This window comes from Dendrobates tinctorius, unplaced genomic scaffold (genome assembly GCF_039654945.1).
Source record: "Dendrobates tinctorius isolate UK_male_01 unplaced genomic scaffold, ASM3965494v1 ptg000028l, whole genome shotgun sequence".
Lineage (NCBI taxonomy): Eukaryota > Metazoa > Chordata > Amphibia > Anura > Dendrobatidae > Dendrobates > Dendrobates tinctorius.
The window spans coordinates 10,201,791-10,213,944 of NW_027361696.1; the positions used below are offsets into that span (position 1 = coordinate 10,201,791).

A 12,154-nucleotide genomic window follows, 5' to 3' on the forward strand; every position below is an offset into this window, starting at 1 on the left:
TGTTTGCTGCAGGGGGTCAGGAATCGGGTATCGGGGTCAGGATGTGGATGTCTGGGTCAGGATGTGTTTGTCGACTGCAATGTGTTGCGGTCGGGATGTGTTTGTCGGCTGCATTGTGTCGAGGTCGGGATGTGGATATCGGGGTCGGGATGTGTTGGCTGCAGGGTTTCAGGATGTGTTTGTCGGCTGCAGGTGATCGGGATGTCTGTTAGGATGTGTTTGTCGGTTGCAGGGGTCGGGATGTGGGTGTCAAGGTTGGGAAGTGTGTGTCTGCTATAAGGTGTTGGGGTCGGGATGTGTTTGTCAGCTTCAAGGTGTCGGGATGTGGATGTCGGAAATATCATTTGTTTGGCTTCAGGGTGTCGGGGTTGGGATGTAGGTGACATTGTCAGAATGTGTTGGTTGCAGGGTGTCGTAGTAGGGATGTATTTGTCGGCTGCGGGGTGTCGGGGTCAGGTTGTTTTTTTTTCGGTTGCAGGGTGTTGGGGTCGGGATGTAGGGCTCTGGGGCAGAGTGTCGAGGTATCATCATTCTCATTTGCACAAAAATGAGAAGCAATGGAATTAAACTGAAAGGGAGAAAATACAGATTAGACATTAGAAAAATCTTTTTGACAGTGAAGGGTGATAATTGAGTGGAACAGGCAGCCACGAGAGGTGGTGAGTTCTCCTTCAATGGAAGTCTTCAAACAGAGGCTGGACAGACATCTGTCTGAGATGGTTTAGTGAATCCTGCATTGAGCAGGGGGTTGGGTAAGATGACTCTTGAGGTCCCTTCCAACTCTAACATTCTATGATTCGATGTGGGTTTTGGGGTTGGGATGTAGGTGTCGGGTCAGGATGTGTTTGTCGACTGCAGATTGTCAAGGTCGGGATGTATCGGGGTTGGGATGTGTTTGTCGACTGCAAGGTGTTGGGGTCAGGATGTGTTTGTCGACTGAAGGTTGTCAAGGTTGAGTTGTGTTTGTTGGCTGCAGGATGTCAAGGTCGGAATGTTGGTTTTGGGGTTGGGATATGTTTGTCGGCTGCAGAGTGTCGAGGTCGAGATGTGGATATCTGGGTCAGGATGTGTTTGTCAGCTGCAGGGTGTTGGGATGTGTTTGTTTGCTGCCGGGGCTCGAGGTTGAGATGTGGGTGTCGACATGTGGGTGTCGCCTATGTCTTGTCCTGTCCAGATTTTGGGTTTTCTTGACTTATTAGTAATGTCCTTGAACGCTTCATCTGGAAGAAAATCCTGCAGCTGATGCAGCGCGTCACATAAAGCGCTGTCAGTAACCCCATTGGTGAATATTGGGTCCCCTGCGCTGTTCACGTGTCCCTTTGGCATCGAGGTGAATCCCTGCAATGTTCTTAATTTCTCAGTCCCTGATGGATTAAGAGGAATAAGTTGTCTGTTGTGGGTGGTCGCTCGAGCAGAGGATAGAGGTTGAAGTCATCAGCCCCACATGTCAAAACTTCTACATATTTCCTGACTGATCCTGAATTATTTGCTCTGCTTTCTGGGATTTTCTGTTGCGTTCTCTGGCGGTTTTGCCTCATCTTCTCTCTGGTTGTCTGGAAATTCTTGGTAGTCTGCATAGGTCTCATTGTAAGGACATGAAAGACAGGATGTAGGTAAACCAGACAATCTATTAATGTCTGCACTTGACTTCCACCCCAAATTTGTGCCACTACCTGAGGAGCCCTGCTCTGGGAGAAGTTAACTTAAAAGAGCTTTTTAAATGCAAATTATTGTAGCATTTGGTAATAATGGGTTAGCTTGTCTCACCCCCAGCACCTGAAGAGCAAAGAGCTGTACAGTTTGTCTCCCCATGAGGAGCAGGCTCTTCTCCCCCTGGAGAAGCACAGATATGGACATTGTCCTTTTCCCTCATGAGTAGCAGGAACTGTTCATTGTGTGTCCTCCATAAAGATCATGGAGCTGTACAGAGGATCAGGAAGTTGTATATTGTGTCCACCACCCATAAGGCAGAAAGAGCTGTACATAGTGTGTCCACGATCCATGAGGAGCAAAGAGCTGTATATAGCATGTGTCCCCTTCCCCCCATGACGAGCACAGAGCTGTACATCATGTGTCAACGATCCGTGAGAAGCACAGAGTTGTACATGGTGTGTCTACCATCCATGAGAACCAAAGAGCTGTACATAGTCTGTCCACCACCCAGGAGGAGCAGAGAGCGTACATAGTCTGTCCACCACTCAAGAGGCGCAAAAAGCTGTACATAGTGTGTCCACTTCCTCTCCATGCCGAACAGAGAGCTGTCCATAGTGAGTCCACCACCCATGAGGAGCAAAGACCTGTACATAGTGTGACCACCCATGAGGAAGACAGAGCTGTACATCATGTGTTCACCATCCATGAGGAGCAAAGAGCTGTACATAGTGTGCCCACCACCCATAAGGAACAAAGAGCTGTGCATAGTCTGTCCACCATCCATGAGAAGCAAAGAGCTGTACATAGTGTGTCCACTTCCTCTCCATGCGGAGCAGAGAGCTGTCCATAGTGAGTCCACCACCCATGAGGAGCAAAGACCTGTACATAGTGTGACCACCCATGAGGAAGACAGAGCTGTACATCATGTGTTCACCATCCATGAGGAGCAAAGAGCTGTACATAGTGTGCCCACCAGCCATGAGGAACAAAGAGCTGTGCATAGTCTGTCCACCATCCATGAGGAGCAAAGAGCTGTACATAGTGTGTCCATCACCCATGAGGAGCAGAGAGCTGTACATAGTACATAGCGTGTCGGGTCGGGAGGTAGCGGTCTGGGGCAGAGTGTCGGGATCATAATTATTCTCATTTGCATATAGAAACATGAGAAGCAATGGATTGAAAATGAAAAGGAGAAGATATAGATTAGATATTAGAAAAAACTTTGTGACCGTGAGGTCCCTTCCAACTTTAACACTCTTTGATTCTATGATTCGATGTGGGTATCTGGGTCGGGATGTGTTTAGCTGCAGGGTGTTGGGGCCGGGATTTATTTGCCTGTTGCATGGTGTCAAGGTCGGGATGTGGGTGTCTGGGTTGGCATGAGTTTGTTGGCTGCAGGGTGTCGGGGTCGGGATGTGTTTGCTGCAGGGGATAGGATCTGGATATCGGGGTCAGGATGTGTTTATCGGGCGCAGGGTGTCAGGGTCAGGATGTGCGTGACGGGGTCAGGATATGTTTGCTGCAGGGGGTTGGGATGTGGGTATCGGGGTCAGGATGTGTTTGTTGGCTGCAGATTGCCAAGGTTGGAATGTGGGTATCGGGGTCGGATTGTGTTTGCCGACTGCAAGGTGTTGGGGTTGGGATGTGTTTGTCGGCTTCAGGGTGTCGGGTCGGGATGCATTTGTCAGCTGCAGGGTGTCGGGGTTGAGATTTGTCGGCTGCAGGGTGTCAAGGTCGGAATGTGGGTATCGGAGTTGGGATGTTTGTTTACTGCAAGGTGTCAGGATGTGTTTGTCGGTTGCATGGTGTTGGGATGTGGGTGTCTGGGTTGGGATGTATTTGTCGGCTGTAGGGTGTCGAGATGTGGGTGTCGAGGTTGGGGATGTGTGTGTCTGCTACAAGGTGTTGGGGTCGAGATTTGTTGGCTGCTGGGTGTCGACATGTTTATTTGTCGGGATGTGGGCGTCTGGGTCAGGATATGTTTGTCGGCAGCAGGGTGTCGAGTTCGGGATGTGTTTGTCTGCTGCAGGATGTCACTGTCGGAATGTGGGTTTCGGGGTGGGAATGTGTTTGTCTGCTGCCGGGTGTCTGGGTCGGGATGTATTTGTTGGCTGCAGACTGTCCGGTTGGGATGTGGGTATTGGGATCAGGATTTGTTTGTCAGCTGACGGGGTTCGATGTCGAGATGCGAGTGTCGGATTCGGGATATGGGTGTTGGGGTCAGGATGTGTCTGTCGGCTGCTGCGGGAAGCCCCAGCCCCGCCTATGTCTTGTCCTGTCCAGATTTTGGGTTTTCTTGACTTATTAGTAATGTCCTTGACCGCTTCATCTGGAAGAAAATCCTGCAGCTGATGCAGCGCGTCACATAAAGCGCTGTCAGTAACCCCATTGGTGAATATTGGGGCCCCTGCGCTGTTCACGTGTCCCTTTGGCATCGAGGTGAATCCCTCCAATGTTCTTAATTTCTCAGTCCCTGATGGATTAAGAGGAATAAGTTGTCTGTTGTGGGTGGTCGCTCGAGCAGAGGATAAAGGTTGAAGTCATCAGCCCCACATGTCACACTTCTACATATTTCCTGACTGATCCTGAATTATTTGCTCTGATTTCTGGGATTTCCTGTTGCGTTCTCTGGCGGTTTTGCCTCATCTTCTCTCTGGTTGTCTGGAAATTCTTGGTAGTCTGCATAGGTCTCATTGTAAGGACATGAAAGACAGGATGTAGGTAGACCAGACAATCTATTAATGTCTGCACTTGACTTCCACCCCAAATTTGTGCCACTACCTGAGGAGCACTGCTCTGGGAGAAGTTAACTTAAAAGAGCTTTTTAAATGCAAATTATTGTAGCACTTGGTAATAATGGGTTAGCTTGTCCCACCCCCAGCGCTACTGTACAGTTTGGGTATGTCTCCACGTTCAGTATTGGCAGCGCTTTGGACGCAGCTCTGTCCAAAGCGCTGCCGGCTTTTGTACGCGTGGTGATTCCGCATGTATTCATTGAACCATGCGGAATCACCGCATCCTATACATAGACGGTGATATTTATTACACTCAGTCTCCGCAAGATAAATAGACATGCTGCGGTCTAGAAAGACGCGACACGTGCGTATATGCAAGTTTGTCACCTGCATCTTTGAACGCATAATGGAGATGGGATTTCATAAAATCCCATCCACTATGCTGTAATATCTGGCACTGCGGATTGGACTCTGCGGCTGTACGCAGCGTCCAATCCGCAGCAAATACTGAGTTTGGAAACATACCCTTTGTCTCCCCATGAGGAGCAGGCTCTTCTCCCCCTGGAGGAGCACAGATCTGGATGGATATTGTCCTGTTCCCTCATGAGGAGCAGGGAACTGTTCATTGTGTGTCCTCCAAAAAGATCACGGAGCTGTTCAGTATGTTCCCCCTCTACATGAGGATCAGTATGTTGTATATTGTGTCCACCACCCATGAGGACCAAAGAGCTGTACATAGTCTGTTCACCACCCATGAGGAGCAGAGCTGTACATGGCATGTGTCCCCTTCCCCCCAAGAGCAGCACAGTGCTGTAAATAATGTATCCACCAACCTTGAGGAGCACATAGCTATACATAGTGTGTACACCACCCATGAGGAGCAGAGAGCTGTACATAGTGTGACCACCACTCATGAGGTGCAAAAAGCTTTACATAGTGTGTCCACTCCCTCGCCATGAGGAGCAGAGAGCTGTCCATAGTGAGTCCAACAACCATGAGGAGCAAAGAGCTGTCAATAGTGTGTCCACCACCCATGAGGAGCAGAGAGCTGTACACACCACCCATCAAGAGCAAAGAGCTGTATATAGTGTGTCCACCACCCACAAGAAGCATAGAGCTGTGCATAGTGTGCCCACCACCCATGAGGAGCAAAGAGCTGTATATAGTGTGTGTCCCCTTCACCCCCACGAGGAGAACAGAGCTGTACATCATGTGTCCACCACCCATGAGGAGCAAAGAGCTGTACATAGTGTGTCCACCAACCATGAGGAGCACAGAACTGTACATATTGTGTCCTCTACCCATGAGGAACAAAGAGTTGTGCATAGCGTGTCCACCATCCATGAGGCGCAAAGAGCTGTGCATAGTGTGTCCACCAACCATGAGGAGCAGAAAGCTGTTCATAGTGTGTTTCCCCTTTCCCCCATGAAGAGAGATGTACGTAGTGTGCAAACCACCCATGAGGAGAAAATAGCTATGCATAGTGTCCACTACCTATGAGCACAGTAAATAGCTGTACATAGTGTGTCCAGCACCCATGAGGAGTAAATAGCTGTACATTGTGTTCCCACCACCCATGAGGAGCAGAGAGCTGTACATGGTGTGTGTCCCCTTTCCCCCAATAAAGAGCAGATTGCTGTACATTTTTTCATGTTCTTTTTTTTTTCTTTTAGGATGTTCTACAGGAATGTTCAAACCGAACCAGGGAGATGACAGCTGTCTACAGTGCCCCTTCAACAGCCGGACGACCTCAGAGGGGGCCACCAATTGTGTTTGCCGGACGGGATACTACAGAGCGGACTCAGACCCTTTACAGATGCCTTGTACCAGTATGTGATTTGGTGGATGAGGTTAATAGGGTTGTTAATAAATTGACATATAGGGGTCAGTGTGCTCTTCTCTCTCCAGTGCAATGTAAGCTCTGATGGTCAGTGGGGTCCTTTCTCTCCTGTAGAGTGTAAGCTCTTATGGTCAGTGGGGTCCTCTTTCTCGTAGAGTGTAAGCTCTTATGGTCAGTAGTGTCCTCTCTCTCCTGTAGAGTCTAAGCTCTTATGATCAGTGAGGTCCTCGCTATCTCTCCTGTAGAGTGTGAGCTCTTATGATCATTAGGGTCCTCTCTCTCCTGTAGAGTGTAAGCTCTTATGGTCAGTGGGTTCTTCTCTCTCTCCTGCAGAATGTAAGCTCTTATGGTCAGTGCGGTCCTCTCTCTCTCCTGTAGAATATAAGCTCGTATGGTCAGTGGGGTCCTCTCTCTCTCCTGCAGAAAGTAAGCTCTTATGGTCAGTGGGGTCCTCTCACTGTCCTGTAGAATGTAAGCTCTTATGATCAGTGGAGTCCTCTCTCTCTCTCCTGCAGAATGTAAGCTCTTATGGTCAGTGGGGTCCTCTCTCTTCTGTAGAGTGGAAGCTCTTATGGTCAGTGGGGTCCTCTCTCTCTCCTGCAGAAACTAAGCTCTTATGGTCAGTGGGGTCCTCTCTGTCTCCTGTAGAATGTAAGCTCTTATGGTCAGTGGGGTCCTCTCTCTCTCTCTCCTTCAGAATGTAAGCTCTTATGGTCAGTGGGGTCCTCTCTCTTCTGTAGAGTGGAAGCTCTTATGGCCAGTGGGGTCCTCTCTCTTCTGTAGAGTGGAAGCTCTTATGGTCAGTGGGGTCCTCTCTCTCTCCTGTAGAATGTAAGCTCTTATGATTAATGGGGTTATCTCTCTCCTGTAGAATGTAAGCTCTTATGGTCAGTGGGGTCCTTTCTCCTGTGGAGTGTAAGCTCTTATGATCAGTGGGATCCTCTCTCCTGTGGAGTGTAAGCTCTTATGATCAGTGGGGTCCTCTCTCTCCTGTAGAGTGTAAGCCCTTATGATCAGTGGGGTCATCTCTCCTCTGTAGAGTGTAAGCTCTTATGGTCAGTGGGGTCCTCTCTCTCTCCTGTAGAATTTAAGCTCTTATGGTCAGTGGGGTCCTCTCTCTCTCCCGTAGAATGTTATCTCTTATGGTCAGTGGGGTCCTCTCTCTCCTGCAGAATGTAAGCTCTTATTGTCAGTGAGGTCCTCTCTCTTCTGTAGAGTGGAAGCTCGTATGGTCAGTGGGGTCCTCTCTCTCCTGTAGAGTGTAAGCTCTTATGGTCAGTGGGGTCCTTTCTCCTGTGGAGTGTAAGCTCTTATGATCAGTGGGATCCTCTCTCTCCTGTAGAGTGTAAGCTCTTATGATCAGTGGGATCCTCTCTCTCCTGTAGAGTGTAAGCTCCTATGATCAGTGAGGTCCTCTCCTGTAGAGTGTAAGCTCTTATCAGTGGGGTCCTCTCTCTTCTGTAGAGTGGAAGCTCTTATGGTAAGTGGAGTCCTCTCTCTCCTGTGGAGTGTAAGCTCTTATGATCAATGGGGTCCTCTCTCTCCTGTAGAGTGTAAGCTCTTATGATCAGTGGGGTCCTCTCTCTCCTGTGGAGTGTAAGCTCTTATGGTCAGTGGGATCCTCTCTCTCCTGTAGAGTGTAAGCTCTTATGATCAGTGGGGTCCTCTCCCTCCTATAGAGTGTAAGCTCTTATGACCAGTGTGGTCCTCTCCTGTAGAGTGTAAGCTCTTATCAGTGGGTTCCTCTCTCTTCTGTAGAGTATAAGCTCTTATGGTCAGTGGGGTCCTCTCTCTCTCTTCTGTAGAGTGTAAGGTCTTATGATCACTGGGGTTCGCTCTCTCTCCTACAGAATGTAAGCTCTTATGATCAGTGGGATCCTCTCGCTTCTGTAGAGTGGGAGCTCCTATGGTCAGTGGGGTCCTCTCTCTCCTGTGGAGTGTAAGCTCTTATAATTAGTGGGTTCCTCTCTCTTCTGTAGAGTGTAAGCTCTTATGATCAGTGGGGTCCTCTCTCTCCTGTGGAGTGTAAGCGCTTATGGTCAGTGGGGTCCTCTCTCTCCTGTAGAGTGTAAGCTCTTATGATCAGTGGAGTCCTCTCTCTCCTGTAGAGTGTAAGCTCTTATAATCAGTTGGGTCCTCTATCTCCTCTAGAGTGTAAGCTCTTATGGTCAGTGGGGTCCTCACTCTCCTGTAGAGTGTAAGCCTTTATGATCAGTGAGGTTGTCCTCTCTCTCCTGTGGAGTGTAAGCTCTTATAATCAGTTGGGTCCTCTCTCTCCTGTAGAGTGTAAGCTTTTATGATCAGTGGAGTCCTCTCTCTCCTGTGGAGTGTAAGCTCTTATGGTCAGTGGGGTCCTTTCTCTCATGTAGAGTGTAAGCTCTTATGATCAGTGGGGTCCTCTCTCTCCTATAGAGTGTAAGCTCTTATGACCAGTGTGGTCCTCTCCTGTAGAGTGGTAGCTCTTATCAGTGGGTTCCTCTCTCTTCTGTAGAGTGTAAGCTCTTATGGTCAGTGGGGTCCTCTCTCTCCTGTAGAGTGTAAGCTCTTATGATCAGTGGGGTCCTCTCTCTCCTATAGAGTGTAAGCTCTTATGATCTGTGGGATCCTCTCTCTTCTGTAGAGTGTAAGCTCTTATTGGTAGTGGGGTCCTCTCTCTCCTGTGGAGTGTAAGCTCTTATAATCAGTTGAGTCCTCTCTCTCCTGTAGAGTGTAAGCTCTTATGGTCAGTTGGGTCCTTTCTCTCATGTAGAGTGTAAGCTCTTATGATCAGTGGGGTCCTCTCTCTCCTATAGAGTGTAAGCTCTTATGACCAGTGTGGTCCTCTCCTGTAGAGTGTAAGCTCTTATCAGTGGGTTCCTCTCTCTTCTGTAGAGTGTAAGCTCTTATGGTCAGTGGGGTCCTCTCTCTCTCTTCTGTAGAATGTAAGGTCTTATGATCACTGGGGTTCTCTCTCTCCTGCAGAATGTAAGCTCTTATGATCAGTGGAATCCTCTCTCTCCTGTGGAGTGTAAGCTCTTATGGTCAGTGGGGTCCTCTCTCTCCTATAGAGTGTAAGCTCTTATGATCTGTGGGATCCTCTCTCTTCTGTAGAGTGTAAGCTCTTATTGGTAGTGGGGTCCTCTCTCTCCTGTGGAATGTAAGCTCTTATAATCAGTTGAGTCCTCTCTCTCCTGTAGAGTGTAAGCTCTTATGATCAGTGGGGTCCTCTCTCTCCTGTGAAGTGTAAGCTCTTATGGTCAGTGGGGTCCTTTCTCTCATGTAGAGTGTAAGCTCTTATGATCAGTGGGGTCCTCTCTCTCCTATAGAGTGTAAGCTCTTATGACCAGTGTGGTCCTCTCCTGTAGAGTGTAAGCTCTTATCAGTGGGTTCCTCTCTCTTCTGTAGAGTGTAAGGTCTTTTGGTCAGTGGGGTCCTCTCTCTCTCCTGCAGAATGTAAGCTCTTATGATCAGTGGGATCCTCTCTCTCCTGTGGAGTGTAAGCTCTTATGGTCAGTGGGGTCCTCTCTCTCCTGTGGAGTGTAAGCTCTTATAATCAGTTGGGTCCTCTATCTTCTGTAGAGTGTAAGCTCTTATGGTCAGTGGGGTCCTCACTCTCCTGTAGAGTGTAAGCCTTTATGATCAGTGAGGTTGTCTCTCTCTTGTAGAGTGTAAGCTCTTATGATCAGTGGGATCCTCTCTCTTCTGTAGAGTGGAAGCTTTTATGATAAGTGGGGTCCTCTCTGCCGTAGAGTGGAAGCTCTTAAGATCATTGGGGTCCTCTCTCCTGTGTAGTGTAAACTCTTATGATCAGTGGGGTCCTCTCTCTCCTGTAGAGTGTAAGCTCTTATGATCAGTGGGGTCCTCTCTCTCCTGTAGAGTGTAAGCTCTTATGATCAGTGGGGTCCTCTCTCTCCTATAGAGTGTAAGCTCTTATGATCATTGTGGTCCTCTCCTGTAGAGTGTAAGCTCTTATCAGTGGGTTCCTCTCTTCTCTAGAGTGGAAGCTCTTATGATCAGTGGGGTCCTCTCTCTTCTGTAGACTGGAAGCTCTTATGCTCAGTGGAGTCCTCTCTCTCCTGTGGAGTGTAAGCCCTTATGATCAGTGGGGTCCTCTCTCTCCTGTAGAGTGTAAGCCTTTATGATGAGGGAGGTTCTCTGCTGTAGAGTGCATGCTCTTAAGATTATTGAGGTCCTCTGTCCTGTGGAGTGTAAGCTCTTATGATCAGTGGGGTCCTCTCTCTCCTGTGAAGTGTAAGCTCTTATGGTAAGTGGGGTCCTCTCTCTCTCCTGTAGTGTGTAAGCTCTTATGATCAGTGGGGTCCTCTCTCTCCTGTAGAGTGTAAGCTCTTATAATCAGTGGGGTCCTCCCTCTACTGTAGAGTGTAAGCTCTTATCAGTGGGTTCCTCTCTCTTCTGTAGAGTGTAAGCTCTTATGGTCAGTGGGGTCCTCTCTCTCTCTCTTCTGTAGAGTGTAAGGTCTTATGATCACTGGGTTTCTCTCTCTCTCTCCTGCAGAATGTAAGCTCTTATGATCAGTGGGATCCTCTCTCTCCTGTGGAGTGTAAGCTCTTATGGTCAGTGGGGTCCTCTCTCTCCTATAGAGTGTAAGCTCTTAGGCCGGGGTCACACTGGCGAGGAATACGGCCGAGTGAGAGACGCTAAAAGCACGCATTAGACACGGACCAATGATTCTCTATGGGGTCCCTCGCACCAGGCATATATTTCTCATCCGTACTCTACGCTCCGTGCCAATCGCAGCATGCTGCGATTGTCAGCGTACTACGGCCGTAGTACGCCAATGCAAGTCTATGGGTGCGCAAAAAATACGGATTACACACGGACCACACATGTGACTTGCGAGAAATACGCACCCGGTGTCTTTTAGCAAAGCCGGCAATTCAGTGCGCTATACAGTAAAATCACACTGACAGGTTTAATAAAGAAACGAAAGAATAGATATATACACATAGAATACATATATATATATATATATATATATATATATATGCATTCTATGAGTATATATCTATTCTTTGGTTTGTGTTATAAAACCTGTCATAGGGCTCCATTATATGTCCATTTTGCAAGGTGACGAGAAAATCTCGCCATACGGATTGCATACGGATGCTTACATGTGCAAAATACGCGACCACACCTTTATTACGGATGACATACGGAGCACTGTTTAGGGGTCATTGATCCGTATTACGCATGTAAAATACTGACCGTATTTTGCGTTGGTTAGTGTGACTCCAGCCTTATAGTCAGTTGGGTCCTCTCTCTCCTGTAGAGTGTAAGCTCTTATGATCAGTGGGGTCCTCTCTATTTTGTAGAGTGGAAGCTCTTATGGTCAGTGGGGTCCTCTCTCTACTGTAGAATGTAAGCTCTTATGGTCAGTGGGGTCCTCTCTCTCTCTTCTGCAGAGTGTAAGCTCTTGTGATCACTAGGGTTCTCTCTCTCTCCTGCAGAATGTAAGCTCTTATGATCAGTGGGATCCTCTCTCTTCTGTAGAGTGGAAGCTCTTATGGTCAGTGGGGTCCTCTCTCTCCTGTGGAGTGTAAGCTCTTATAATCAGTGGGGTCCTCTCTCTCCTGTAGAGTGTAAGCTCTTATGGTCAGTGGGGTCCTCTCTCTCCTGTGGAGTGTAAGCTCTTATGGTCAGTGGGGTCCTCTCTCTCCTATAGAGTGTAAGCTCTTATGATCTGTGGGATCCTCTCTCTTCTGTAGAGTGTAAGCTCTTATTGGTAGTGGGGTCCTCTCTCTCCTGTGGAGTGTAAGCTCTTATAATCAGTTGGGTCCTCTCTCTCCTGTAGAGTGTAAGCTCTTATGATCAGTGGAGTCCTCTCTCTCCTGTGGAGTGTAAGCTCTTATGGTCAGTGGGGTCCTTTCTCTCATGTAGAGTGTAAGCTCTTATGATCAGTGGGGTCCTCTCTCTCCTATAGAGTGTA

General features: G+C 48.3%; 1 protein-coding gene across 9 annotated transcripts in view; it reads left to right on the forward strand.

The window, feature by feature from the left end:
* Nucleotides 1-12,154, forward strand: part of EPHB2 (EPH receptor B2) — a 138,530-nt gene that overhangs the window by 98,422 nt on the left and 27,954 nt on the right. For all 9 annotated transcript variants that reach the window (XM_073570099.1, XM_073570094.1, XM_073570095.1 and 6 more), the window contains one exon: nucleotides 6,062-6,217. In XM_073570099.1, coding sequence (XP_073426200.1) covers nucleotides 6,062-6,217 — 156 coding nt within the window. The remainder of the gene's footprint in view (nucleotides 1-6,061; nucleotides 6,218-12,154) is intronic.